General features: G+C 60.8%; 10 protein-coding genes across 10 annotated transcripts; 4 read left to right on the top strand and 6 right to left on the bottom strand.

Moving 5' to 3' along the window:
• Window positions 1–397: 397 nt before the first annotated feature.
• Window positions 398–796, top strand: VTJ83DRAFT_5231 (uncharacterized protein; the record flags this gene model as incomplete). Its single annotated transcript, XM_071011809.1, has 2 exons — window positions 398–680; window positions 756–796. 2 exons carry the CDS (start codon window positions 398–400, stop codon window positions 794–796), a joined length of 324 nt encoding a protein of 107 aa, XP_070866681.1.
• Window positions 797–2,151: 1,355 nt separating this feature from the next.
• On the bottom strand, window positions 2,152–3,696 carry VTJ83DRAFT_5230 (uncharacterized protein; the record flags this gene model as incomplete). The annotated part of the gene is made up of 6 exons (XM_071011808.1): window positions 2,152–2,478; window positions 2,557–2,769; window positions 2,831–2,905; window positions 2,978–3,114; window positions 3,177–3,499; window positions 3,563–3,696. The coding sequence occupies 6 exons, from the start codon at window positions 3,694–3,696 to the stop codon at window positions 2,152–2,154; spliced, it is 1,209 nt and encodes a 402-aa protein (XP_070866680.1).
• Window positions 3,697–5,653: 1,957 nt separating this feature from the next.
• On the bottom strand, window positions 5,654–6,526 carry VTJ83DRAFT_5229 (uncharacterized protein; the record flags this gene model as incomplete). The annotated part of the gene is made up of 1 exon (XM_071011806.1): window positions 5,654–6,526. One exon carries the CDS (start codon window positions 6,524–6,526, stop codon window positions 5,654–5,656), a length of 873 nt encoding a protein of 290 aa, XP_070866679.1.
• A 1,969-nt stretch (window positions 6,527–8,495) lies between these two features.
• Window positions 8,496–9,959, bottom strand: VTJ83DRAFT_5228 (uncharacterized protein; the record flags this gene model as incomplete). The annotated part of the gene is made up of 1 exon (XM_071011805.1): window positions 8,496–9,959. The coding sequence occupies one exon, from the start codon at window positions 9,957–9,959 to the stop codon at window positions 8,496–8,498; it is 1,464 nt and encodes a 487-aa protein (XP_070866678.1).
• An 871-nt stretch (window positions 9,960–10,830) lies between these two features.
• On the bottom strand, window positions 10,831–13,032 carry VTJ83DRAFT_5227 (uncharacterized protein; the record flags this gene model as incomplete). Its single annotated transcript, XM_071011804.1, has 2 exons — window positions 10,831–11,726; window positions 11,781–13,032. The coding sequence occupies 2 exons, from the start codon at window positions 13,030–13,032 to the stop codon at window positions 10,831–10,833; spliced, it is 2,148 nt and encodes a 715-aa protein (XP_070866677.1).
• A 1,144-nt stretch (window positions 13,033–14,176) lies between these two features.
• Window positions 14,177–15,082, top strand: VTJ83DRAFT_5226 (uncharacterized protein; the record flags this gene model as incomplete). The annotated part of the gene is made up of 2 exons (XM_071011803.1): window positions 14,177–14,281; window positions 14,408–15,082. The coding sequence occupies 2 exons, from the start codon at window positions 14,177–14,179 to the stop codon at window positions 15,080–15,082; spliced, it is 780 nt and encodes a 259-aa protein (XP_070866676.1).
• A 391-nt stretch (window positions 15,083–15,473) lies between these two features.
• VTJ83DRAFT_5225 (uncharacterized protein) lies at window positions 15,474–18,306 on the bottom strand (the record flags this gene model as incomplete). Its single annotated transcript, XM_071011802.1, has 3 exons — window positions 15,474–16,156; window positions 16,253–17,909; window positions 17,989–18,306. 3 exons carry the CDS (start codon window positions 18,304–18,306, stop codon window positions 15,474–15,476), a joined length of 2,658 nt encoding a protein of 885 aa, XP_070866675.1.
• A 1,178-nt stretch (window positions 18,307–19,484) lies between these two features.
• VTJ83DRAFT_5224 (uncharacterized protein) lies at window positions 19,485–20,567 on the top strand (the record flags this gene model as incomplete). The annotated part of the gene is made up of 1 exon (XM_071011801.1): window positions 19,485–20,567. One exon carries the CDS (start codon window positions 19,485–19,487, stop codon window positions 20,565–20,567), a length of 1,083 nt encoding a protein of 360 aa, XP_070866674.1.
• A 118-nt stretch (window positions 20,568–20,685) lies between these two features.
• On the bottom strand, window positions 20,686–21,340 carry VTJ83DRAFT_5223 (uncharacterized protein; the record flags this gene model as incomplete). The annotated part of the gene is made up of 2 exons (XM_071011800.1): window positions 20,686–21,209; window positions 21,298–21,340. The coding sequence occupies 2 exons, from the start codon at window positions 21,338–21,340 to the stop codon at window positions 20,686–20,688; spliced, it is 567 nt and encodes a 188-aa protein (XP_070866673.1).
• Window positions 21,341–22,259: 919 nt separating this feature from the next.
• Window positions 22,260–24,570, top strand: VTJ83DRAFT_5222 (uncharacterized protein; the record flags this gene model as incomplete). The annotated part of the gene is made up of 5 exons (XM_071011799.1): window positions 22,260–22,542; window positions 22,598–22,653; window positions 22,727–23,639; window positions 23,721–24,036; window positions 24,102–24,570. The coding sequence occupies 5 exons, from the start codon at window positions 22,260–22,262 to the stop codon at window positions 24,568–24,570; spliced, it is 2,037 nt and encodes a 678-aa protein (XP_070866672.1).
• Between the last annotated feature and the right edge of the window lie 2,192 nt (window positions 24,571–26,762).

The raw sequence follows: 26,762 nt of genomic DNA, 5'->3' as shown, positions 1-26,762 counted from the left end.
CTCTAAGATGGGACGATGATACACGGAGCCAAAGTTTGCTGTCCGTCTGTCACCATGTCATCGCGCTCTTGTTCGACCAGCCTGTAGCAGATACACTGTCATCATCCTACGTCAGCGGCGCTTTCGAGCTCCGCTCAATCTCGTGGCAATATATTCCCATGGCCATCGAGCCCTCTACCTCACCGGAATGTCCCCAGCACCTCGCGGGCAACCCGGCTGTCAAAATACGAAATAATAACTCCTCTGCATAGTCACATCCGACCTTTTTGCTCTGCTGTTCACGCCTAGCTCCCCGTAATTCTGACCGGCTCAGCACAACGAATCGGCCTTCTACATCGGCATTTGGCCCTCCTTGCTGGACGGACCGGCCGGTCGGTACTTTTTCGATGAGGCAACCATGAGGACTGCATCCAACGTCGCCCTGGTCTTCCTTCGCCTTGGCGAGCTAGCTTGCGGCGCCATTGCCCTCGGCATTAATTATTGGCTACTTCTTCTGGTGTTCTACGAATGGTGGCCTTGTCGAGCCGAGCGGAAGGCTGGTGTACGCCGCCATAATCGCCGCTCTCACAATCATCGACTCGCTGGCGTTTGTCGTGCCTTTGGCCTGTTCCTTTTGGTCGTTTCCCGTGGATGTTTTCCTCTTCTTCGCCTGGCTGGCTGTGTTTTGTGTGCTGATGACGGTACGTGTATTTGAGAATCCCGATCTCCAAACAGAAACTGGCCATACAAACTGACGGGGACCTTCGTTCTCCTAGCTCACTCGCGCGCACTCATGCGAGGCCGAGTGGTACCGTAGCTATTGGGCCTACTGGTGGGGTGGGAGCCGACCACGGTCACCATCTGGTGTTGCTGGCTGCAGTGAATGGCGGACGGTTCTGGCGTTTGCTTTCGTCGCCATGGTCCTGTAATGTTTGCTGAGTTTTCTCCTTGTGAGCCTCGTGGCTACTATTGCGGCGGCAGCTCCGCGCACCACCAAAGGTCAGAACGCTCCCGTGTCGGCAAGGGGTCCTATTGGACCACGAATTATGCTCATATGAGGTCAAGAACCAGAGGCTTCGTGCAGTGCGTCTCTCCGCCTTGCCCATCTTATGAATTCGTACGTGTACTGGCTTGATCTCTCAACGATCCAGGCGACACATTGAACAGATCAGGGCACTTCGGAAGCCCAGGGGCACCAGATCCCCACGGGACGTGGAAGCACAGGGAACTTCTGTTCCAGCAACGACCCGCGCCGGGACCGATCTCTACTGTGTAATCCATGTTGAAGGGGCCCTGGCTGTGATCAGATCGACGCGCCTTGGATTGACATGACAGAATAGGGTAGTCTTATTGCGGATGGGGGGAAAATGGAGCATAAAAGGACGTTGGACTTTGACTACACTATAATGATAATCCGGCATATGGTGGAAACCTCATCTATATATGCAACAGGTTGTTAGATACCTACCCAGGTATGGAGCTCAATCCGTGGAGAGTGCTTCCCGGTGGTGTTTCCGTTGTGGAAAGATGGCCATCCAGATGATTGGGTGTCTAGCTGGTGAAAAGCCTTCTCTAATTCTACGTAGCCCACCATGGCGCGCCAGCTACTAGTACATGTAGTAGTGGACTCGTTAAACTGCCAACCTATAAAGCATCTCGTTGATCAATTGAATCGAGCGCTGTAATATTTTGTGGGTCTGTCGGTCGATCTTCATCTGAACGCCAATCCATCAATCCATTGATGATCTTTCAATCTTTGAATCCTTCAATCATTTCAGTTTTTCAACCCTTCAATCATTCACTCCTTCAGGGATTCGGCCGTTTGATCTTTCAATCTTTCAATCCCCCAATGGCTCATATCATCAACCTTTCAATCTCACAACTCTTGAACGAATCCATCATTCAATAGAATTATCGTCACGTCCACTGTCCGGAAACAGAAACTCAAAAACAGGCATGTGGTGCCCAGAGGTACTCGATGCCATACGACACATGACATCATTGGTGGCACCGATGTTCAAGAACAGATGGGCGGCAAAAGAATGACAGCGGTCAATATATACAATTGTCCTTTGCCGCAATCTCGGGGCCTTGGCTGAACTAATGTCCACTATGTACAAGAACACTTAAGCCTGCTTGCTTTCCTCCTCGTCTGCTCTGGGCACTCCCCCCTTAAAGGGCGTTCATCAGAGCGTTGAAAGCAGCCTTAGGGCGGTAGTCGCGATCGAAGAGCAGCGGGTTGTTCTGAGAGCGCCAGCTGTCGCGGTCCGAGACGCCCCAGACGGTGATAGCAACGCACTTGGGGGTGTCGAGGCAGGAGCGCATGACGGTAAGGTAGTCGTTGGCGTTGGCGCCCTCGATATCAAGCTCGGTGATGGCGACCTCCTTGACGTTGGCAGCGGCAAGGGCCCGGAGAGCAGCGGGGAAGCCGGAGGCCGGGTTCCAACCGCCGGGGCCAGCAAGGTGAGCCTGCGAGCCGATACCGTCGATGGGGATACCCTGAAAAGAACAATGTCAGAGACACGAAGCGAATGATGGGGACGGCGGCGGACGAGAATGGAAAATTCGAACACGTACCTGCGAGACCCACTTGTTGACCTTCTCGACCATGCCGCGGACCTTGGCATAGCTGGCAATATCCAGGTTGTAGTCGTTGATGTAGAGCTTGGCATCAGGGTCGGCGGCGCGGGCAGCGCGGAAAGCAATGCCAACGAAGTCCTCGCCCAGGACGCGGGAGAAGACGCTGTTGCGCATGCCACCGTTCTCATCGAGAATCTCGTTCACAACGTCCTGCACTCCTCCGTTAACATCTTGTCTTGCGCCTTGACATCCATCGGGGGGGCCAACGTACCCAGTGAAGGATCTTGCCCTTGTAGCGAGTCATGACGGTCCTGACGTGGTTCTCAATCACTTGAGTGAGAGTGTTCTGTTATTTGAGGTTAGTTGGAGAGGCCTGGAGGAGAGAGATGCTAAGAGCTGGGTGGTGGAGAGAACGTACGCGGTCGTTGATGTTGTTGACCCACTGGGGCAGCTGAGAGTGCCAGACGAGGGTGTGGCCACGCAGGTACTTGCCGTTCTGGACGGCCCAGTCGACAACGCGATCAGCGTTGGCGAAGTTGAAGTTGCCGCGGCTCGCTGGGGGCGGACAAGTTAGCGTCGGTGACCGCCGGAGGCTGAGGGAAAGGAGTTCAACGTACGCTCGACGGCATCCCACTTCAGGCTGTTCTCGTGGGTGATCTGGCCGAACTGCTCGTTGGCAATGTTCATGAGGGCATTGTTGTTGAGATGGTAGTGGTCGATCTCGGTGCCGAAGAACAGCTTGCCCTTGGCCTTGAACTTCTCATTCAGAGAGCCGGGAGCGCTGGTGCCGCCGCGGGGGGGGTTGCCGCCGCCGGGGTTGCTGGTGGGCTGGGGCTGGGGCTGCTGGGTCGTCGGCTGGGGCTGGGGCTGCCGGGTGGTCGTCGGCTGGGGCTGGGGCGCCGGGTTGTTGTTGCCCGGCAGGCACTGAGAGTACCAGTCGCTGGACAGGCGTGTTAGCACAGCACAGGGACATGATGGCAAAGGAGTAGCAGAAGCCTCTTACTTCTGCTTCACGCAGGTAGCGCCAGCGACGCAGGTCGTCGGGCCATTCCAGCCGTTACCACCGCACTGGCCCCAGAGCTGGGACTGGGCAAGCACGGCCGGAACGGCGGCGAGAGCAACGGCAAGGGAGCGCATCGTGAATGAGTGACAAGTCTCCAGGCAGAGCGGTTTGCAGGTCAGCTCGCGGGTGAGGACGACGAGAAAAATCCCCAGAGGCTCCGGGAGCTGTGGTGCCCTCGGGCGTGCTTCTTATGTGTCTCTCATCCCCTTCTCTGCGGAGGACCCTCCGAGCCTCCGGGGCAGAAATGGACAGTTTCCCCGAACCGTTGCATGGAATCAAGCCGCACGAATCGCGCGGCTAGATGCCGCTAACGGCGTGACATTCCATGCCTGGGCAATTTAGCCAGGATCAGGGCAGGCCGGCTTGGCTCTCGGTTCCTCCGTCGCGACCATGGTCGCATCGAGTTTAGATCCCTGGCGACATTTCGTTTCATCATGCTTGCAGCCATTGGGAGAGACCCTCGCATCTCCCGACGCTCGCAATGCGTCGCAGCATGATTCCTGGTAGGCGGAGAAATGGGGTGAGGAAATGTCCGCTTCGCATGTCACGGTTAGGAGAGCAATAGGCGACCCGGGGATCTGCACGCGCAAGATGCGTCCCCTTGGGCGCAGCAATGCCGCACGGCTGGGAGGCTCGGTTAGTTCCTATGCGCGGGGAATTTGGAAGCTTCCATGGCGTTTCCCTCGTTTCCTCGATCCAGCCGGCCCAGCAAGCGAGAATGAGGCAGTGCTACGCAAAGTATCATGTTTCCCGGTTCTTGCGCTGGTTGAGGGGCGACTGTGGAAACGCCCAGGTCCGTGACGAATCTGGAAGTTCCACAAATAATAACCAAAGCATCAACGAAATCTTTCATGCGCAAGGTCTACCGGACATAGGTGTCGGGATACAGCGGACATAACGACGCCCGCCTCAGCCCAGAAGACGCCCAAGGCCGCGTACACTAGGCCGGTGTGTGCGTAATGTAATGTCTGTCAACGTCGGGCGACTGTCATGCGAAGGAGGTCATTTTGAATCCAGAAAGCTTCAACCGACTTGGGGGGTCGGAAAGTTCTCGGACAAGCCCCCTACGGCAACGAAAAGGGGGCGGGTGAGCGAGGCCCTGAAGGTGCACCGGGCATCTGTCGTTGACTGTCACCCGAGCCCACGTCTCTTTTCTTTGGTGCGCTTGTGTGCGGCTCTGTACATACGGTGCACGCATGCCTACCTGACCGGGCCGACAAGGTCGTCGCTCCGCGGCTATTCCGGGGCATGCTTCCATGCAAGAACGCGGAGAGAAAGTCCGGGGAGGTGGGGCGGCATGTCAACACGTGAACAGAAGCGAGGGAATGCCGTCCCGTTACCCCGGATTTTTGCGCTCCCCAGACTCTCGATGCACTGACCTCGGCAATGCATGGGGGAACTTTGCAGATGGTACGTACCTCGTATTCTTCCAGAGTTCGTTCCTACAACCGGGTGGGTGGCTACGGGCAAGCTTGATCGAATGCATACGGCCTACTAGCCCAGCCTTACATATATCATCACATGGGTAACTACTCTCCGTTCTGGGGTGGAAGTGTGAGGAGGAGACCGGGCCGACACTTGGGGGCGGTTGTCACGGGTATTAATTTCTCCGCACGCCATCAATTTCTCTGAGCAATGCTCTGTATGCTCTTTTTTGAAATAGCAAAGTTTGGTGAAGCATACCTAGGTATTTATGGGGAAGAAAGGGGGGACGGGGATGGAGCAACAGAATCAGAGAGACACAATTCACCGCGAGGAGAGAGAGAGAGAGAGAGAGAGACAGAGAGACAGAGCGAGTAGGAATGCTCCAGAACCGGGCAGTTTGAAAGAGTTTGTAACATCAATGGATGAAGATGAAAACGCGTATAATTCAACAAGGTATCTAGGAAGATACTAAGAGTGGGATATCATGCTGCAGCTATTTTTGGTGGCGGACGATGCAGAGAACCATACCTTGGTAGAAGCCACAGCCGAGTCCAGAATTGCTCACGGCTGTGAGATGGCCTTATTGCTGCTGGTCTCAACGGACCGTCATGACTCGTCCATCATATCAAAGCCCATGTGAGCCGCAGCCACGCCGGTGTTCTCAACCTCTGGCTCATCAGCGACGGCATTTCTCATCCGAACATCCGGATCGGTTGCGCCAGCCTCCGCCATCTCGACGTCACGGTCCGCCAGGCCAGCGAGCGTCATGCCATCGCCATCGCCCGTGGCAACGTTCATGTCAGCAGCATCGGCCATCTCGACATCCAGGTCAGGTGTGGGCGTAGACGGACCAGCAGGTGGGATCGCAACGTCGTAGCGCCCTCCGGCTTCGTTCAGTATCGCATCCAGGATCGCCTCGATGCCCGTCGTGCCGGGTTGGATCAGCACAAAGTTGGCGTGCACATTGACAACAGCGCCGCCGTCACCTGGGCCGTCGACGTCGTCGCTCGAGCTGGTGTCGACGGGGATCGCCGAGACCGGGTAGCCATCGTCCTCGCTGTCCGAGTCTTCGTCGTCCGAGATCATCATGGGCGCCTCGCCCAGGGAGTCACTGTCATCCTCGATGCCCTGGCGCGCGGCGCGGTACGCCTCGACAAGCTTCTCCCTGTCCGAGAAGCAAGGCTGCCGGCAGATGGGGCAGCCTGGGTCAACGACGCGATCGCTGCCCCGGAGCTTGTGGTGGACCCAGCTCTCCCAGCAGGGACGGCCAATGACGTGCTGGCACGGGAGAACGCGAGCTTCCTCAAAGTTCTCGGCATCGTTGTCAGGAGTGGGGTTCTGAAGACCAGGGATGATTAGCTGGGTGTCCATGCAAACGGAGCATTGAACCAGGGGGCGCGGGCCCTCGCGGGTTTCCATATACCTAGCAATGTTCGGCATGTAGTTCTCCTGAACAGTCTGGTTGTCGGGGGAGGACATGTTGTTGGATCGAGCGCCTTGGGGCCGGTTATGTGCCTGAGCCAGTGCTTTCTCTGAAGTCAAGTTGCGTTGTCGGCGAGAAGTCGTCAGCGTCGTCGTATTTGTTTGGCCGACAACTGCACGCCGGCGCTCAACTATCAGTGACTTGGGTATATACATAGTTGGGCACCCGAACAAGTCGTCATCTTGTCACAGCCAGGGAACCCACGATGTTCTGTGAACAATGAGATTCGGGAGAGGCGTGCTGTTGCCAAACAATGTGCCTGGTTTGACGACAAAGCTACTGTATAGTACATAGTAGGCATAATGCCGCGTGGTTTCGAGTCCCAACACACAAAGAACTTTCATCGCGTATGCTACGGGCTGCCGATGGGAGAACAATGAGCCAGGCCGCTTCTGGACGGGGATTGTCCAGTACCCGATGAACACCAAGCTAGGCACACCATTGCGCTGAGATCCGTGGTCTGTACCTACTGTGTAAGCATGGTGCCGAGGAAGGCTTGAAGAGGTCAGAAAATCCGGCAACCGTTACGAGTCCGTGCTTCATTGGAGATGCGGCACCCCAGAGTCCATCTGAACCGCGGAGCAACGTCTGCCGAGCGCGATCTCCCATACCCTGGAAGCAACGACAAGCGACGCCAAGACATGTGGACTTTGAGGCGGACCAGTTACCCGATATAGGTGTGGTGGCCGCGCAGCCCAAGTCACAAAGCACGGACGGACGTTGGCATCGGAAGCAGTATCAAGGGCATTGCTCATTCGTTGTGCCTGTGAGCTGGAAATGCTGGAAGCGAGGGCATGTGGTGGTCCACATGATGTAATGGACTGATCTAGTTCAACTCGGCTCCGTCCCAGAAGGCGTCATGGTGGCTGTAGGGTTGGATAGACCCAGCTCGGCCTGCGATTAGGTAATTACACAGTAGGCGTCTTGAATCGTTCGTGGGATCCCCACGCCTTTCCTGCTCAAGGTCTCTCATAGCGCGCAGCTCTTCCGACGTCATAATATAGGGAATTCTGCCTCCGCCACCATGAAAGACTTCCTTCCAGTGCTTTCCTTGCCGCATAACTTGTAGGTATCTGCCAGCGCTGCGCCCTGGATGGGTCTCCCCCCCCCCCCCCCCCCACCAAAACCAAAAAAAAAGAAAAAAGAAAGAAAAAGGGGTTGACTACTCGCCACCATTTTTCGAACGCTCCAGCTGTGTCATACTATACACCACGCCATGTCGTTGACGTGCTGGAGACCCTTCTCGTAGTCCGTGACATACTCCTGGATCCGAAGTAGGGAGCTTTCCCAGATGGTTGTCAGCCGCTCGTCGGCGGCGTTGAGGAACGGGTTGTTCACATCCATTGTCTTGATGTTGCCGGCGACGACTTGCTGTATTGCCGGTGCGACGTGCCTGTTCCTTTCGATGCTGTCGACTTGGTTTGCTTCCTCGACCTTGTTTGCTTCGGCGAAGAGGGCGTGGTCTTGTTTAATACTGCAGCGGGGTTTCTAGCACTCAGAGTCGGTGTGCTTGCCGTCCTGGTTGGCGTTGGGGGCGGAATACTGGCCGCCTTCGACGTGGATGGCCCAAAAGATCGCGACTCGAGGTACAATCTGCCGCGTCTCGTAATGAATGTGATTGGATCCGAATGCTGTCATGATGCCTGGGTGTTTGGTAATTAGTGGGTTTGGCTGGTGATGTGGTTTGGGTGGGTGTTTCTTGTGAGGTCTTGAACGCGGGATGTTTTGATTTTGAAGGAACCAAAGAAGGCCTCGAGAAGGCTTGTGACTTTCTACAGCATGTGCAGCGGAGGCTAGAGGTGCAGCGGAGGCTAGAGGTGGAGCGCATGCCACCACCGGAGGTTGTTGTGGGTGAGATGCTACAATAACGAGGGGGTATCATTCATTCTCTCAACGCCACAACGCCCGCTGCCTGACAACAAAGGAGAAATTCCCGAGGAGGGATGCGGGATCACCACCGGCATCTTAGGCAGAAACCATCTGAACCTGAGCCTTCCCCGTCAGGCCGGCAAGAAGCTCCAAGACGGCGCCATGGTGATCCCGGAGGGACGAAGCGCTCCCTTGTCCAGCCGCCGACCGAGCCGGCGGAAACACCTTGAGCCGGGACTCCGACATGGCAAAGCCGCCACAGCCGATCTTGGTGATGCGAACGCCGGGATGGAACAGGTTCAACGCCAGATGCTCTTGGAGATAGCGCCCCAAGGCCTCGGTGAACGGCTGCTCCAAAGCGTCCTCGCCTGCCCCCGGCCGGGCCCGCCACTCCCAGCCCTCTTCGTAGAGGCGACCTGCCAGCTTCCGTCGCTTGGCCAGGTCGTCCTCCCATCCCCATTGCGCGGTCTTGTTTCGGAGCTGTCCGTTCCGCGTTGCCGCGGGAAGGCGCTTGCCCTCGGCGACAAACCGCTCCAGCTCTGCAGCCGGGACGATGACCTCGATGGATCGGATGCCCAGGGGCTGTTGCGGTTCGCCTGCCGAGTCGCGGCCGCCATCTTGACCCGGCCTGGGGGTCGTGATGTCGTCGGCCGCGGGGACGTGAAATCCCAAGCTGATGACGACGTCTTTGGCGGATGCCCGGCCAGAGCGCAGCCCGGCCGTCCTGATCCAGGCCTCCCAGGTGTGCACCAAGCTCCGGGTGCCCAGGCGCATGGGGGTGACGCGGCAGTCGAAGGTGGTCGACAAGAAGTCGGCCAAGACGGCTTTCGCATGGGCCGGCATCCGGAGCAAGAGCAGGGGCAGCCGGAGGAAATGCGCGGGATCGACGGTGCGCTCCCAGTCCATGGCGTCGCCCTCGTGCGCGCCGCCTTGCGCTCCGACCCCGAACCACAGCCGCTCGCGATCCCGGCCGCCCGGCCCGGATTTTCCTGCCTCCTCGCTCTCGTCCAGAGACAGCAGGGGCAGCAACAGCGCGCTGCACGACGCCAGCTCGTACACAATCTCCACGTGGAGCCCCCTTTTCTCCGCCCACCCGGCTCGCACGGCCGCCTCGTCGTCTCCCTCCTCGCCGCCCCCCTCCAAGCCCAGCACCTCGCCCACGCTCACCCACCGCATCTCCACGCGCTCGAGCGCGCCCGCGCGACCCGCCGCCGCCGCGGCACCCTCGTCGCCGGCGCCTAGGGGTCCGGCCGCCGCGCCGACCTCGACGCCGCGCACCACATCCCCGACGAGGCGGTCGCGCAGGCGCTGGGCCAGGAGGTGCAGCCGCGAGGGCGTGAGCTCGCCGCCCCCGCCGAGCTCGCCGCGGCTGCCGAGGTAGAGGGGCGAGACGCGGTGGGCCGAGAAGGTGGTGTTGTAAAAAGGGACGGCTGGAGAGGCGTCCGCATCGGGCTCGTCGTCGTCGGTGGGGGTGTTGTCGCTGCCAGGACCGTCGTCTCGGGCGGATGGGTCGGGTTCGGGAGGCGGCGAGGGCCGGGGCTGGCGCCGTTTGGGTGGCATCGCGCCGCGCTCACGAAAGAAAGAGTTGTTTTTTTTGTGACGAGTCGTTGTTCGTTGGACGTTGCTATGGTGGTGGAGAGAGAATCAAGGCGACTCGGTTACCGTAGCTGGTGGGAAGACCTGCTCTTATCGCGTCGCGTCGGTGTTGGCTGAACAAAGGCTATGGGAGCAAAGCAGGCCGTTCTCCGACGGCCAAAGGTAAGATGACGCGTGGGTTGACGACGTAAACGCGTCAAATATTGGGTGTTGAAGTAACAATGGGCAGAAGGGCGCTTGGACAGTGGCAGGGTCAAATCCAAGACCGGGTCTTGATAACTAGCTCGGGAGATGAAAGAACCCGACGCAAGCCCGGCTGGGCATGACGACACAGCAGCGACACAGGAGTTATTAGTGTCTTGATGGTGGGGGTAATACTGCAGGGACGGACGGGAACCCTAACCCGCCGTTGACCGTTGCAGGGGACGACCTGTGTCCGTCTTGGCCAGCACTATGAACTATGTTGTATTACCTAGGTACCTATCTAGGTAGGTAAGAGGGAGACCAACCGGGCTAGAAGGATGACGGAAAGGTTCGAACGGCGGGAACCTCTTCACCACACCGTCACTTATTACTGCATACCTCGGTATGGGCACTTTGTACTCGCTGGCCTTGCTGCTTAGGTTCCTAGAGATCCAGCCGAACCATGCACCGATTCCCAATGTCAACTCGGCCCACCACCGAACCAACAGACCCTCCAACTCCATGCAAATGCTTCGATATCCCAAGACGACCCATGCGGGAACAAAACAAGGCCCCAACCAAAAAGACAAAAAAAAAAGCATTCCGGTTCCTGCATTTCCCCTCTTCCTCCTTCACGTCCTCCCCCTCTCCCTCATGCCCCTGCGTACAACCCTTCCCACCTCTCCTCCACCCTTTCCACCAGCCTTTTTGACCCCTCAATCTCCCGGTCCAGCTCCTCCAGGTTCTTGGCCAGCGCCGTCGCCTCCTCGAACCGGCGTGCCGCCCGAGCGCGGTCCAGCATCTCGCTGACCATGACCCGCTGCTCCTCGAGCACCATGAGCCTCTCGCGCGCCTCCTTCTCCTCCGTCTCCAGCGCCACCACGGCCGCGCTGCTGCTGACCTCGCTGGCTCCGCCAAGGCTCGATGTTTCGGCGTCGAAGCGAGGCGCCGATTCGCCGTTGCGCAGCGGCGAGGAGCCGTTGGGAATGCCCGCCAGAGCGAGCTTGCTGCGGTGGTTGCTGCTGGCCGCCGCCGCCGCCGACGACGACGACGACGACTTGAGCATGTTGGGCAGGCTCTTGAGGGGGATCAGGTTGGCATGGAGAAAGGACGAGGCGGAGGCGTAGACGGCCTTTTGAAGACGCAGCTGGGTCGGGCTGTCGGTTTTGAGGTTGCGGATGCGCTTCGCCGCAAGGTCGTACTTGGCGAAGGCGTCGGTCAGGCGCTTGCGGATCTTGGACGCCTCCTGGATTTGCGCGTGCGTGGGCGGCGGCCTGTCAACGCCGCCGTCCCGACCGTCGTCGGCCGACGGCTGCAGCGCGTGGAGCGCCTTGTGGAACGACGGCAGCAGCAGCGTGATGCCGCGCTCAAACTGGCGCAGCGTTTCGTAGGCTCGCTGGTCGGGCGGCCGGTGCTTGATGGACTCGACGAACTCGCGGTGCGAAAAGATGGTTTGCCTGCACTCGCAGCACATGCGGACGTCGATGTTGATGGGCCCTCCTGCCGAGGCCGTCAAGGACTTTTCGGCGGCGGCGGCGGCGGCTGATGCTGTGGTTGTCCGTGTCAGCCAAAACTCCCATCGCGGCGTGGAGGCGCACCCACGGTTGGCCACCTCCAGGCCGACTTCGCTCGAGCAGTTGGTCGCCGGGTCGGCGCACACGACGCGGCCGCATATCCTGCAGTGGTGGCGCCGAAACGTCCACTGGCGGAACTCTTGCTTGCAAAAGGGGCACCTCGAGACCGAGGCGTCGTCCTCCCACGTCACGACGGACTGCTCGATCAGCTTTCTCTGGCTCCGCGGCCCGGCGAGCGGGGTCAAGAGCCCCGGGTGGGCGCCCGTCTCGGGCAGGGCCTCGACCAGCAGCGCCAGCAGCTTGGTCAGGCGCTTTTCGAGGCGTTGGACCTCGAGGCGCTGGCGCTCGACCTTTTTGGATCGCGCGGCGGCGAAGTGCGCCGTGTGGTCGCGCGCAAGGCCTGCGTGGTCGTTGTATCCCTCGCGCGACTTGTAGCACGTTTCGCACACGCGGCACCAGACGCCGCGCACGGGCTCGTGGTGGGCCGATCGCGACAGCTTCATTTGGTACATGGTGTGCTCCTCGCAGAACAGGCGGCCGCACTTGCGGCAGTTGACGCTGCCGCTGAGCGGGCCCAGCCGCCGGTCGCACAGGGGGTCGGTGCACACATCGCCGCCGGTGGGCCGCTGCCAGTGCTTGCGCGTGACCAGCTCGTCGGGATCGACCGCCGCGTCAACGCCTCGGGCGGGCCCGCTGGGGCCGACCAAGGCCGGCTGCGTCTCGTTGGCTTCGAACACGTCGAGGCCCCGGAGCTTTTGGTTGATGAGCGACAGGGGCTGGAAGCGCTTGGCCTTGAGGACCTGCTTGTCGAACCACGACTTGACCTCGTTCTGCTCGTCTTCGGGGAGCTCCTGGTGCACGTCGTCGAGGTGGCGGTTCAGCTGCAGCAGCGTCACCATCTGCTCCTCGCAGATGGGGCAGGCCAGCGTGTAGGCGCCGGCGCCGGCGGCGCGCGACGGCCCCGATGCGCCGAGGGTCACATTGGAGGCGAGGTCCTGGCCGAGGTCAGGAAAGGGGCTGGACGACGAGGGCGAGAGGGAGACGGGGGTGGAGTTGCGCGAGCGGGAGGGGAAGGAGAGGGTGCTGGCATCGGAGGCCGGGTGCGGGCTGGCGGATCGATGAACGAGGACGTGGGCGGGAGCGTGGGCATTGTGAGCGTGGTGGGCGTTGTTGCCGTGATGAGGATGCGGTGCAACGGACGAGGAGGACGACGGCGCCGGCGGGGCGAGGCCCTGGCCGCTTCCCAGGACCCTGCCGCCGCCGAGGCGACGAGCGGACATGGAGGGAGGCTGTTGGCCGCCTGGTTGGACGCTCTTGGTATTTCTTTGGCTATCTCGGATTCGGCATGATTTGATTTTTTCTTCTTTTGGATGGACTTGGGTTGGCGTGGGCTGGTGCAGGTTGGGAGGGTGTCCGGCGTATCGGTGTGGGTGTGGTGGTGGGTGACGTCGTTCGGGTCGGAGAAATGAAGGCCGTGATGAAGCAACGAGAACTAGCGTAGTTACTGCGTAAGAGTACGAGACAACGGACGAGGCTGACCTCAGCCAACCAGCCAGGTCCAGCCCGGCACAGACGCAGGGGGGGGGGGGGGGGAGGGGGGGCGCTGTTCAGTGTTCAGCGTACGCTATGTAATTACAGTATGTACAGTACCTTCCAGCAGGTAGGTCCAGGAACCCAGCGGGCAGCTTCCAGTTCCAGGGTTCAACCAATGGAAGCAACCTGACGGGAAACTGGAGCTGGAGGTTGCCCCGCTGTCACGGCCCTAGGTACCTGCTAGGTACCTACCTACCTAGACGGGGGCCTTGGAACTGGAATCTTTCAATCAGGTAGGTTGGATCCCGTCACGGGTTACCTGCCTACGGTAACTGCCCTATGTAGAGGTAGGTCGGTAGGTACCTGGTAGTTACCTGAAGACCCCCTGGGCGGGCAGGCCACCCGTCCCACAGCGGTCCCATCCTGAGCCCCCTCCCCCCTCCCCCCTTCCCGTCCTTGAGGCTGGCGGCCCGTGGGGGGGCTCGTTTCAGTGGGTCCGGTCACTAACAGGTGCCCCAATCGGGGAGGGCACCGCTCAGAGGTGCCCTGGCTCCGGGCCTGTCAGGTCCAGCTCGCTGGCTTCCAAGACAGCCCGTGCCAGGTTAGGCTCCTCCCGTCGTCTGGGCGGGCGGGTTGCCGTGGCTCGGCGGTGCCCGATTGCATCAGCGCTTCCAGGTTCTGCAGTGGCGGCGGGGCGGGGCCGCGAACGGAGGGCGAATGCCGTGGAGAAAAAGCTCCGGCTTCCGGCTGCAGCTTTTGCTGTTCAGTCACGTCCTGTCCTCCGCAGACCTCTTGGGTCTTGTCTTCTCCCCCCCCCTTCGACCACCATGCACCCCGACTCTTTTCCCCCTCGAGCCTCCCGTGTTCCGACCGCCGGCCAACGACGCAACCATGGCTGATTCGCCGTCAAAATTCCCCGAGGTCCAGGGCGGCGGGAGCCTGATGATTGCGTGGCAGATCCGGGGAAAGAAGGTGGTTGTCGTGGGCGGCGGCGAGGTGCGTTGTTTGACCCGGTGGCGACCCAGACGAAACGAACACCGCCCCTCCCCCCAAGCACCTCCCTCCTCCTCCTCCTCCCCGCGCCTGATAGCTGATGATGAACCTACTGTTGGTCCTTTGCAGGTCGCCGCCGGCCGCATCCTTCACTGCCTCAACGCCGACGCCAACGTGACGGTCGTGTCCCCCGCGGCCCGCCTCAACCCCGAGGTCGCCTACCGCGTGCGCGCCGGCCAGGTGACGCACGTCAACCGCAACTTTGAGCCCGTCGACCTCGACGGCGCCGACATGGTGCTCGTGGCCGTCGACGACCCGGATGCCTCGACCGCCATCTGGACCCTCTGCAAGGAGCGCCGCATCCCCGTCAACGTGGCCGACGTCATCCCCGAGTGCGACTTCTTCTTCGGCAGCGTCCACCGCGACGGGCCCCTGCAGGTCATGGTCAGCACCAACGGCAAGGGCCCGCGCCTGGCCAGCGTCATCCGCCGCTTCATCGCCCGCCAGCTGCCCTCCAACGCGGGGCGCGCCATCGACAGGGTCGGCGAGCTGCGCACCCGCCTGCGCCAGATGGCGCCCCGGCCCGAGGACGCCCCGCGCCGCATGGCGTGGATGTCGCGCGTGAGCGACGCCTACCCCTGGGATGAAATGTGCGGGCTCTCCGACGAGGACGTCAACAACTTGTTGTCCTTTTACCCCTCGGGCAAGGTCCCTCCGCTGGACGAGCTCAAGAGCATGCGAGCAGAGCCCGAGGTTAGAACCGACGTCTTTGACGGCTCCTTTGGGTTCAGCGTCGGAGCATGAGAAGGTGCTGCGGGTGGGCCAAGGGGGGGCAGGGGGAGCAACGCGCTGTCTTAGGGTATTACGCGTAGCGCTTGGGATAGAAAAATTGATACCACAGCAACGATCATCATCATAAAAAAAAAAACACATGACATACAACCTGCGCCATTATGACACATCCAAATCGGTTTGCCTTAAGGCCGTGGCCAAAAAGGAAAAAAAAAAAAAAAAAAATTTGGATGATACCCTGTATATGAACCCAACAAACCCAAACCACCCCGGTGTACTTGGCCAACAGTGCAAGGTATCGCAAGAGGAACCCCGTGTAACAAGAATCCAAAAGAAAAGACCTCCTGAACCAACCCCCACCCCCCCCCCCCCCCCCCGGGCTCCAGGCCGTACGCCGGGCCGCCTACGCAACGCCCTCCACCCCGCCCAAGAACCGCCGAACCCTGGCAATCTCGAGCTCGCCCTTCTCCGACTCGACAGCCCGCGTCAAGGTATCCAGCAGCGAGTCCACCTCGCCTTCGGGCCTTCGCGTGCACAGCGCCACCAGCCGCCGGTACTTGAGCTCCCGGTCCTTGCTGCGCGCGCGCAGCGCCTCTACCGCCCGCTGCGTCTGAACCGACCGCTCCCGCAGGGCCCGTATCCGCGCCTGCAGCACCGACCGCTCGGGCAGCCGCGACACCAGCTCCTCGGGGGCCACGGGACGCACGGGGATGTGGCCGTCCCCGCCCGCGCCCGAGTTTTGCTGCTGCTGCTGCTGCCGCTGGAGAGCGGCGACCTGGTCCAGGACCGCCTCGAGCTCCATCTCCCAGGCGTTGGCCGAGTCGACGTCGAGGCGGCCGTGACGCTGCTCGAGCTGCAGGAGCTGGTACTCCTCCTCCTGGCACGCCCGCTTCAGGTTGCTCACCTTCTGCCGCGCCAGCTGCTGCGCCTTGAGCTTCTCCTGCAGGGCCTCGAGGCTGCGGCGTGCCTCGCCCACCTGCGCCGACGTGGTGCGCAGCGAGTTGTGAAGCGCGTCGATGGCTTCCTGCTTCTTCTTGAGCTCGGCCTGGAACATGGACGAGGACTCGTTGATGAGGTGGGTGATGGCTGTGTGAGGGTCGGTCAGCATCATCGGTCATCCTTTAAAAAAAAAAAGGGTGGAAAGAGGCAAGAGATAGCTAGGTAGGAGGGGGCATCACCTACAGTTGACAACCTCCTCGCTGTTCTCCTTGGTCTTGTGGTTGGACGCCTGCGACGCTCCGTTCCTGCTGGCTGCGTCTCCGTTGCGCAGGTCCTCGCCGTCCGCACCGATGCCGAAATCGACGGGCCTGAGGCCCGAACGGTTGGGAATGTTGGGGTCGGCGCCGACCTCGAGGAGCTGGGACACGATGCTGCGATTGCCGATCCGGGCGGCAATGTTGAGCGCCGTGTCGCCGCTGCTGTCCTGGGCGTTGACGATCTCGCTCATGAAGCGGCCGATGTTCATCTTGGGAACCGCCGGCCCGCCCCCGGAAGGGTTCTGGCTGCTCGGGGCGCTGCCCTGCCGCACCACCCACTCGAGAAGGCTCTCGAGGTAGTACCGGCTGGCCGAGTTCCTGCCCTTGACGGCGCTCGTCACGGCGATGTGGTGCAAGACGGTGCGGCCCTTGTCGTCGCGCACGTCGATGGTCATGCCGAGAACGTCGAGCAGCTCGGGGAACGAGCTGTGGTCCATCGAGTTGGTAACGATGCAGGCCCGCATGAGGGCCGTCTCGCCGGCGGCGTTGACGCGGTACGGGCTCGCGCCCGCCTCGATCAGGGCCCTTAAGAGCGGCATCCGCGACAGGGTGGCCGCCCAGTGCAGGGCCGTGTGGCTCTGCGAATCGATGGGCGCGTCGAGCTCCTGCGGCATCATGTTGCGGAGCATGTTCTTCTTGGCCTGGTCCGGCCCGTTGGGGTCCATGAAGAGGCCCATCAGCATGCTGCGCTTGGCTTCCGCCTCGGGAGACATGTCGAACGGGAGCGGCCGCAACGGCCCCGGGGCGTACTGCGAGTCGCGGTCGACGTGGACCCCGGCCTGGGAGTAGATAAAAGACTCGTTGGGCTCGGTCGGGGAGCCGGGGTAGTTGGCCGCGTAGGCGTCGACCTGGGAGTACGTCGGCGTCACCCCGCCGAAGCTGTTGGCGGGGGTGAGTACCCGCTGCCGTTTCCGCGGCGGCTGGTCGCCGTCGACGCCCGCGGGCTGGGTGTGCTGCGAGGCAAACGCCGAGTCGGGGTGGGTGTAGTCCGAGACGAAGCTTTGTTGCGAGTTGGGCGCGAACTCCCCGCCGTCTTGGAGGGATGGCTGGCGATGGAAGCTGGGAGCGCGGCTCGGCGCGGCCCGGTTCCGAGGACCCGGGGAATCGAGGCGCGCCTTGCTGATGGCGTTGATGGCATGAGAGGCCGTCGACGAAATGTTTTTGAAAAAGGTTCCCGTCACGCCGCTGGCGCGGCTCTCTTGGGAGCTGGCATTGTACAAGCGCTTCCGCTGGGCCGCCATGGCCTGCTCCTTGGTGGGTGTTTCCACGTCGGCGGCGCCTCCCTCTTGACCACGCTTGTGCGTGAGGAGCCGCATCAAGAGCTCGTCCACGCCGTACTGGCGACAGACCTCGTATCCGCGCTCAAAGGGGATCCAGGTGCCCTGGTATTTGCCGTAGCCTCCCTGGACCTTCTCGTGCTCGCCTGTCTGGATCTCTTTCTCCAGGATCTTGGTGCGGCGGCCCTTGTCGACGCCGGCGACCTTGAGGATCTGGGTCGCATTCAACCAGCCGTCGGCCTGGCGGCGCATGACGGCAACGCCGTTCACCTCCATTTCGTACACATTGACGCCCGAATACACGGCCTGGCGATATGGCATTAGCGGCATGCGCATGGGTCAGAGAGGCACAGAGAGGAAAACAAAACTCAACAAACCCACGCACCGAGTAGATGCCCATGTCCGGCTCGGCCGCCGGCTTGGGCGGGAGGTCAGAAAACGACCGGTACGCCGCGGGGTGGGACGAAGGTTGGCTCATGGAGAAGGACTGTTGGGAAGATGGCTGTGCCGGCTGCGAGGATGGTGGTTGCAGGTGCTGTTGTTGTTGTTGTGGTTGTTGTTGATGCTGCTGCTGCTGCTGCTGCTGCTGCTGCTGCTGCTGCTGCTGCTGCTGCTGTGGCGGCTGCTGCTGTTGAGGTTGCTGTTGTTGCGGCTGCTGTTGTTGCAACGGCTGTGAGCCGGCTTGTAGTTGCGCTGGCTGCATGTCGGGCACTTGCTACGGCGAAGCAGAGTGCAGTCGGCGCGATGAAGGGAATGGCTTTTTCCTGGTCTCGGGGAGGCGGCGACTCGGAGAATATGGAGGTAGATATCGGGCTCAGGGTTGGGATAGGTAGGATGGCTAGATCGAAGTGTCCATGGATCCGAGAGGAGGTGGATGCGACGCCTCGAACTGACGAGGAGCCTTCAGCAAAGAGCGATGAGTATCTGTAAAAACTGTCCAGTCGCACGTTGGAATGCCGTGACAAGTGCGAGAGCGCGAATAGCGAGAACAGCGAGAACAGCGACGTTGGGGCAGGTTGTTGCGCCAGGGTGCAGCAATGCGAAAGTGCAAAAGTGCGAAAGTGCGAAAGGGTGGGAGCGCAAGCGGAGGATGCGGCTCAGGGAGACGTGGAAAACGACCGGGAATGGCGCTGGTCGGTGGATGGGTTGATGCGACTCGCAACGTCCGGGCTGCCGAGGAAGACTAGAAGCAATCGCAATGTCGCCGACAGCAGCGCCCACTCGAGATGCACAAAACAATCCCAGAGACAGTCGAGAGAGGTCCTATGGGCTCTGGCTCTGGCGTTGGCTTCGCACAGCACCACCACGAGGGTTTTCGCTGCGAGCTTTGGAAAATGTCAATTAAGACACGGGTGCTCGACGTGTGTGTTTCGTGTCTCTCTCGTGTCTTTGAGTGCGCGGACCCTGGCTGACGCGCCACAGCCGCCAAACGTTGATTCCAGCTGTTAAGGCGACGGGGGTGGGGCGGGAAAAATGTGGAGAATGGGCGGAGGAGGGGAGGACTCTCGCTGGAGCCTCGCACAGTGTCAACACCGTGGCAGCCACACCCTCGGACCCAGGGTCAAGCCACACACCCACACACACACACACACACACACACCCGACACGCAAACTTACTAACACTGTAGAGAGAGCCGGGAGAAGCGCCGGGGTCCAGTACCGTAACGGGCGGTAACGTTACCGGTACCGTTACCGTTCCTGACGTCCCCCGCTCATGCAGCAAGGCCCTACGGGACCTGACCGGGACCACGACCTGACCGAATCAGGTGCCGGACGGCTCCGAGCTTGGAAGTTTCCCATGATTTTGGGGCCGAGCATCCAGCGTCATCATCACCCGGCGGCTCGTCCGCTCTCCGTCGCACCACCTTCACACAATTCACCATGTCTCGACCTCTTCACATCCCCTCTCCGCAAACTCCGCTGCACCTCTACCGCCAGCTGCTCCGCGAGGCGTCTTACCTCCCCCCGATCGCCCGTCCCTACATCGACAAGCAGATCAAGACAGGGTTCCGAAAGCACCAAAAACACGATGCCAAGGACGCTCAACGCATGCGCCAGGGGAAGCACGACCTCCGGGTGCTGCGGGCGGCGAACCTGGGGGACCTCGTGCGCATGCGCCGAGTGTTGCTGCGCGCGTTTGGGCGTATGGGCCGCCGTCGCCGCGAGCTCATGGCCGACTTGCTCAAGAAGCCGCCTCCGACCAACACGGAGGAGCTGGCCAAGTTGGCGGCCAACGTATCCTCCATCTCCTCGGGGGACCGGGACGCGGACTGGCTGGACGCGTGGGACACGGAAAAGCTGCGCGCCCTGGCCAAGTCCCAGATGGCGGCCGGGCTGATCAACACCCCCAAACCCCCCATCACCGTCTCCAACATCAAGCCCGAACAGGCCGTGCCCGCTGAAAACTCGTGGGGCAGGCCGCTGCACCCCAAGCCGGCGCGCACCAAGCTGAAAAACGCGTGGAAGCTGGTGGCGGACAAGTGCATGCCGCCTCTGCCCCGAGAGGAGTGGCAGGCGCTCGGCGACATCGTCGAGGGCGTGGTCAAAGGCCGCTGGCTGCCGCCCCCTCGTCGGCCCCTGGCGCAGCCCCTCGCGCCGCAGGAGCCGATGCGAAGGTGGGACTGGGAAGCCTACGCCGTCAAGCCCGTCGCCGCGGTCGACCGTCCGGCCAACCGGCGGAACAAGCTGCTGACCGGCGCCGTGGACGACAACACGCCCACCGGAGATCCAGAGCCCATCAACTGCCACCGGTACACGCCACGGCTGTGGCGAAGGCTGCTGGGCGGCATATGGCAGCTGACACCCGTCATGGAGCCGCATCCCGCGGGCAAGGGATGGAGCATCGCCTGGGGGAAACCCAAATTCGAGCCTGCAAAGGCGACCAAGGGAGCGCTCGAGTTTTTTAGCAGCCTTCCGGAGCCCGCCGAGCCTCCCAAAGGAGGACGCAAAAGGAAGCAATCATAGCACAGCACGCACCAGGTCGCCCTCGCTGCCAATAACAAAAGAGAAAAGAGCGACCGCACAGCAAACACCCAGCCCGTTCTTGTTTCTCACGCACGTCGCATTCTCTAACAAGTCTTGCTCAGTCTAGCAGGGAGGCCAGCTTATTCAGTCCCTCCCCGTCGACGCGCATGCCTACCCATTCGCTCATCATGCGCGCCCCGATGCTCTCGTAGAAACGGATCGACGGCTCGTTCCACTTAAGCACGCTCCACTCGAGGCGGCCGCCCTTCATGGCCACCACCTCGCGCGCCAGCTCGACCAGCAGCCGCTTGCCGTACCCCTGGCCTCGCTCGCTCTGCCGCACGTACAGGTCCTCGAGGTAGATGCCTGGCCGTGCCCGCCAGGTGCTGTAGTTGTAGAAATACAAGGCGATGCCCACCGCGGTGCCGGACGGGTTGAAGAGGACGAGGCAACGCGCCGGTTTGGACGGGGAGGTGGGCTCGGTAGAGGAGGAGGAGGAGGGGGAAGAAGAGCCGTCGGTGGCGGGCTCTGACGGGGCGAAGGCGATGGTCTCGAGGAGCTTCTCCTCGGTAGCCTCTACCTTGTCGAGCTCGTGTTCGTAATCGGCGAGCTCGCGGATCAGCTCGAGGATCGCGGGGACATCTGCAAGTAGGAAAAAAAAAACATGAACAAAATAGTTAGTTGAGGACATCCGGGAGGAAAGTTATCATCGCACAGCGCCGGACCCGACCTTCGCGGCGCGCATGCCGAACGATAGCATCGTTGGGGGCCATTGCGACTCGTCTCGGCGGGGGACTGGAAGGCTGGGAAACCTGGAGTGGTCGACGAGGCCGGCTGGTTAAGGCGCTCTTGGTCTCTTGGGTTCTTGGGTGAGTTTCTCCTCTGGAGAGCGAGCGCGCCTGTTCAGCAGAGAGGGCGTTTGACGTCGAGAACCTGATACACTACTACTTCCATCCATGGAAGAAAATCATGCCCCGCTTACGATGAGTGGAGGTGGAGGAGCCAACACCGAAGGGCGCGATGTCAAACAACTGCCCCGAGACCCAGTTCTGCTCCACTCTGCTTTAACGGCATCGTCATCAAGTACCTGGAAGCTCAAAGCATGGTTTGCCCGGGGTTTCGACTCTGTGTCTCTCTGGACGTTGTTGGATGCGTCGTGGACAATTCTTTGGGGGAGGGGGGGGGGGGGGGTGTGGTTCTGGTTGAGCGGCCGCCCCGGCAACCCATGCGAGACGGCAGTTGGAGAATGAGCGGCGAGCTCCGGCGCGCCCGGAAGAAACGGGACCCTAATGGCCTAGACGGGACGGGAGTACCTGAAGAGGGGGCGGGGGGGAGGGCCACTGGAACTCGGGGGCGTCCGATGTGGAGCTCGCTGAGGTGAGCCACGGGCAGCGCGGGACCCTGGAACCTGGAACGCCGCCGAGCACTGCCCCGCAAACCTGCTGGCTTAGGTGGGTGCTGGCATCGCCGCGGGATGGGGACGGGATGCACAGCACCTCGCTTCCCTCTGGGTTGCTTCGTCACCTCGGACAGGTTGGGCATCCGTGTCAGACATCACAATTCGGCGGTCTGGGGGAACTTCCAGGCGTTTCACAAGCCGGAGATAGCAGGCAGCTAGCTAGCGGCACTCTTCGCTTCGTTTTCAGAGGCGGTGTTTTGTTGACTTTGTTGCTCAGAAACACCCCTCTCAACATGAGCTCCTCCTCCTCAGCTGCCGCGGGGTCGGTCGGGGCCTCCGTCACCTTTTCCTCGGGTCGCGATGTAAACACGACGCCCCCTGACCTGCGCATCCTCCACTTCAACGATGTTTACCACCTTGATTCCTCGTCGTCTGAGCCTGCCGGTGGTGTCGCCCGCTTTGTCTCGGTGTGCAAGGAGTACCGCGATGCCGACCGGTTTCAGGGGCAGCCCCGTCTCGTCACCCTGTTTTCCGGCGATGTGTTCAATCCTAGCCTTGAGAGCTCCATCACCAAGGGTCTGCCATGTCATCGATGCATACCTGAGAAACCGCTCTTTCTGACAACGTTCAGGCAGTCACATGGTGCCCATCCTCAACCTGATCGGAACCGACTGTGCCTGTGTGGGAGTGAGTCCCTGGGCTTTTTTCTTCCCCGTCTCTTCTGGGCAGCCGGCCCCCCCTGACATCCATCCGCCCACAGAATCATGACCTGGATTTTGGCGTGCGGCAGTTCCGCACGCTCGCCTCCAAGTGTCGTTTCCCGTGGCTTCTGGCCAACGTGCTGGACCCGGCCCTCGGGGACGATGTCCCTCTCGGCAACGCCCAAAAGACGCACATCATTACGGCCTCCAACGGCCTCAAGATCGGCCTGCTGGGCCTTGGGGAGCGCGAATGGCTCGACACGATCAACTTGCTGCCGCCCAACATCATCTATCGCTCTGCCAGCGAGGTCGCCCGGGAGCTCGTGCCCCAGCTGCGCGCCCAGGGCGTCGACGTGGTCATCGCGCTTACCCACATGCGCGAGCCCAACGACATCAAGCTGGCCACCCAGCTCGGCGGCCAAAACATCGACCTGATCCTTGGCGGCCACGACCACTTCTACGCCCACAGCTTCGTCAACGGCACCCACGTGCTGCGTTCCGGCTCCGACTTCAAAAACCTGAGCTACATCGAGCTGCGCCGTGCCGACCCGGCCACCGGCCGTCGCTGGGACGTGGACATCTGGCGGCGCGACGTCGTGCGGGCCGTTCCCAAGGATGACGAGACCCTCGCTCTCGTCGACCGCCTGACGGCCAAGCTGAAGAAGAGCCTCGAGAAGGCCATCGGCTGGACCGCCGCCCCGCTGGACGCCCGCTTCACCACCGTCCGCACGCGCGAAAGCAACATTGGCAACTTTGTCTGCGACATCATGCGTCACCATTACGGCACCGACTGCGCCCTCATGGCGGCAGGCACCATCCGCGGCGACCAGGTCTACGCCCCGGGGCCCGTCCGCGTCAAAGACGTGACCGATTGCTTCCCGTTCGAAGACCCGGTCGTCGCCATCCGCGTCACCGGAAAGGCGCTCTGGGATGCCTTGGAGAACGGCGTGTCTTTGTACCCGGCCCTCGAGGGTAATTCATCCGATCCCATGGGCCCTCGATCCCCCCCCCCCCCCCCAAGCAAACCCACCCGTTGCTGACAGACAACTCTAGGGCGCTTCCCTCAGGTGTCCAACATCCGCTTCACCTTCGATCCCGCCCGTCCGCCGGGATCGCGCATCGTGTCCGTCGAGGTCGGCGGCTCCCCCTTGGACCCCGACCGGTCCTACCTGCTGGCCACGCGCGGCTACATGGCCCGCGGCAAGGATGGCTACACCAGCCTGCTGGTCAAGTCGGCAGGCGGCGTCTGCGAAGAGGTCGTTTCCGAGGAAAACGGCATGCTTATCTCCACCATGCTTCGCCAGTACTTTTTATCATTGACCGTGCTGGCCCGTTGGAAGGGCTGGGGGCCGTCGATGGAACGCCACTGGTACTTTCCCGCCCGCTCCTCTTCTGCGCATCCAGGGAATGATATGACTAACCACCTCGTGCTAGGTCCGAGGTGGCCAATGAGGTAGCCAAGTGCCACCCGATCCTGAAGCCGCAGGCGCGGGCAAAGTCGGCCCCCGTCACCCCTCTCCAGGCTCGCACCACGTGGCCCGGCCAGGACCCGACCGGCGAGACCGGCGGCGACAACAAGAGCGCGTGGGCCGACTGGACGCCGGCCCGCATCCGCCAGCGTCGCATGAGCATCGGTCCCTTGATGGGCCCCGCGGAGGACGACGAGAGCAGCGATGACAGCGACGACGAAAAGAACGGCGAGGACGCCGACGGCGAGACGGCCAGGGCCCTGGACCGCGAGCTGGCCCTCATGCGCCGCTTCTTTGCGCGCTGGTGCCGTCGCGCGGGCGTCGTGTGCCGGGGCACCTGCGATGAGCTCCCCGAGGACGAGTGCGCCGCGGAGGTGTCCTGGACGAGGCCCATCGCCCCTCGGGTGGAAGGAAGGATAAACATGTTGGCTTAGCCGGATCAGAGCCAAACCCCGGTTGTTCCCCGCGTCTTCCTCGCCAAGATGGTTCCCGTGCGTCGCTGTTGTTGTTGAGACGGGCTTGGCCAAGCAGCTGGGTGAGGTCGCCTAGGTCACTCTGGGGGAATTCTCAACAACCGTGCTCCTGTTCCCGGCGCCGCTCCTTATCTGCCTACCGCGAGCATTGCGCCTACGAGTTGAGTCAGGACATGAAGACTTTTCGGGGTCATGTTTTCCGCAGAGCCCCCTCGGATCGTAATGCCGAGGTACGCTGGGCGATTCAGGCACTCAGGTCATCGGGTTTCAGGTTGTCGTTACCGTTCATTAGGTGGTTGACGAGCACGCCCGACAATACTGAGTAACTACGTATTTCTCCACAAAAGGCGATCATGGTTTACCTAATGACCACGTTACTCCGCGTTGTTTGGGCCCCAAAACTCTGAGTTCTTTTTTCCAGCCTCCTTTCCATCTTGGTAGATATTTTCTTTTTTTTTTTTCCCCGCCAACTCCATATCGCCCATGCTTTTTCCACCGTCAAACTGCTCGAGGCCCAAGTCATGCATTTTCCTCCCCGTGCCAGCAGGTCGAGTTCTTCTCACCGACAAGGCCACTGGTTTCTCGGCGACGCTTATATGTCTCTGCATGCGTCTAGGACTTGACCATGGCTGATATGATTGCTAGAAATCAAAGTTTCATTTTGCCAGTCAGACGGTCTTCTCCCTGCCAAAACACTTGCCAGGCTCTCCATCCTCGCATGATACCTCAAAAGCAGCTCCTGGAGCATCTCGGTTTTGTAACGTGATGAAGTAGAAACGCCCCCGGAAGCATGTCTCTCCGGCGCTTCGACAGACACAACCAACGGTTGCCATCCTCTAGGTGATGTCGTCTTGGGTCCCCGTCCTTTGCGCACAGCGCTTGTATCAAGGAAGGGAGTGCTTATCGTTGTTATTGCCAACTTGGATTCACTGGAGGACGTTGCTGGCTTAACCAACCCCGTCTCGAGCTTCTGGCCGGCATCTCCAGACTCTTGGCCTAGGCTATAACGACAGCCATCACAAGATTGATGGCGTGCGCGTTATGGCTGCTCAGTTTGCCACAGCTGAACTTGCATCCATTGACCTACGCCGATGCTTGGGCCTATGTCACAGGTTTGTTACAGTTCTGACGCTCTCGCGCTGCTGATCTCATGCCACTCGGCCGACTGGTTCCCCCAAACCGTCCAGGCGATGTATGAAATGACCTGATACGGAATGAACCGGTGGATGTGGACTTCTCCAGATGTTCACCATGGAGTTAGTTGTTCTCCCCAGTTCTGTGTTCTGACTCAGGCCAGTCACCCGCCGTGTCCGGACACGGGCGCGAGGCTGGTATGTGGAGTTGTACTGTGTAAGAGTGACGCGCGACCGGCCGAGAGTACGGTGATAACATGGTCACAGAACAGGCGGTCCTTGGATGCGCCTAACTAACAAGCCCCTGGCATACTATACTTAAGTGGAGGATACATAATGAAGAGCGTGTTGTTAGAGGTACCGCAGAACACCATCGTGTCCGATATTAGGCTCGTTTTGAGTTGCGAGTTATTATGAGGAATTAAGAGCGGGCCAGCATGGAATTCGATGGCCTGCCGCCCCTCGGGGGAACAGCACCTACTGTGGCAGGCATGGAAACCAACCATAGGCGCTTCGCCGACGACAACTCTCCGCCTTATTTTCTTTTCTTTTCCGCCAAGTGTGTTTTTTTTCTTCTCATTTTGGTAACAGGCAAGAAGGTCATAGTCATTATGCCGCTCGCCATGGCAGGTCATCACGCAAAAATGACAAAATAAGGTCATCGTGATGATACTACCTTCGATCCACGAGGGGTCTGCCACAGGGAAAAAGGTGCTGAATCATCGGAAGATCAGGGTAAACGACGAGTTACGTCATAACCCGGGCAGGACGCGGGCAAAAAAAAAAAAGTGGGTGGGAAAGAGAACAGAGATGAAAAGGGCAGCCCGGTGGAGATGGTACAGGACAGGTGGAGAGTCAGTGTGTTTCGGCAAAAACGAGGGGACCAAAGGAATAACTACTGTTTACTGTGTATGCACCTGAGATGGTTATCATCGACAACGTTCGGGGCGATCGGGGCTTGCTTTTGTTTGTGTGACGCTGCTGTCAGGTCGCATCTAGGTTCTGACAGGGTCAACCTGG

This window comes from Remersonia thermophila, chromosome 4 (genome assembly GCF_042764415.1).
Source record: "Remersonia thermophila strain ATCC 22073 chromosome 4, whole genome shotgun sequence".
Classification (NCBI taxonomy): Eukaryota; Fungi; Ascomycota; class Sordariomycetes; order Sordariales; family Chaetomiaceae; genus Remersonia; species Remersonia thermophila.
Note: the sequence above shows the minus strand (reverse complement) of the source record. Positions and strands in the feature narration are given on the sequence as shown.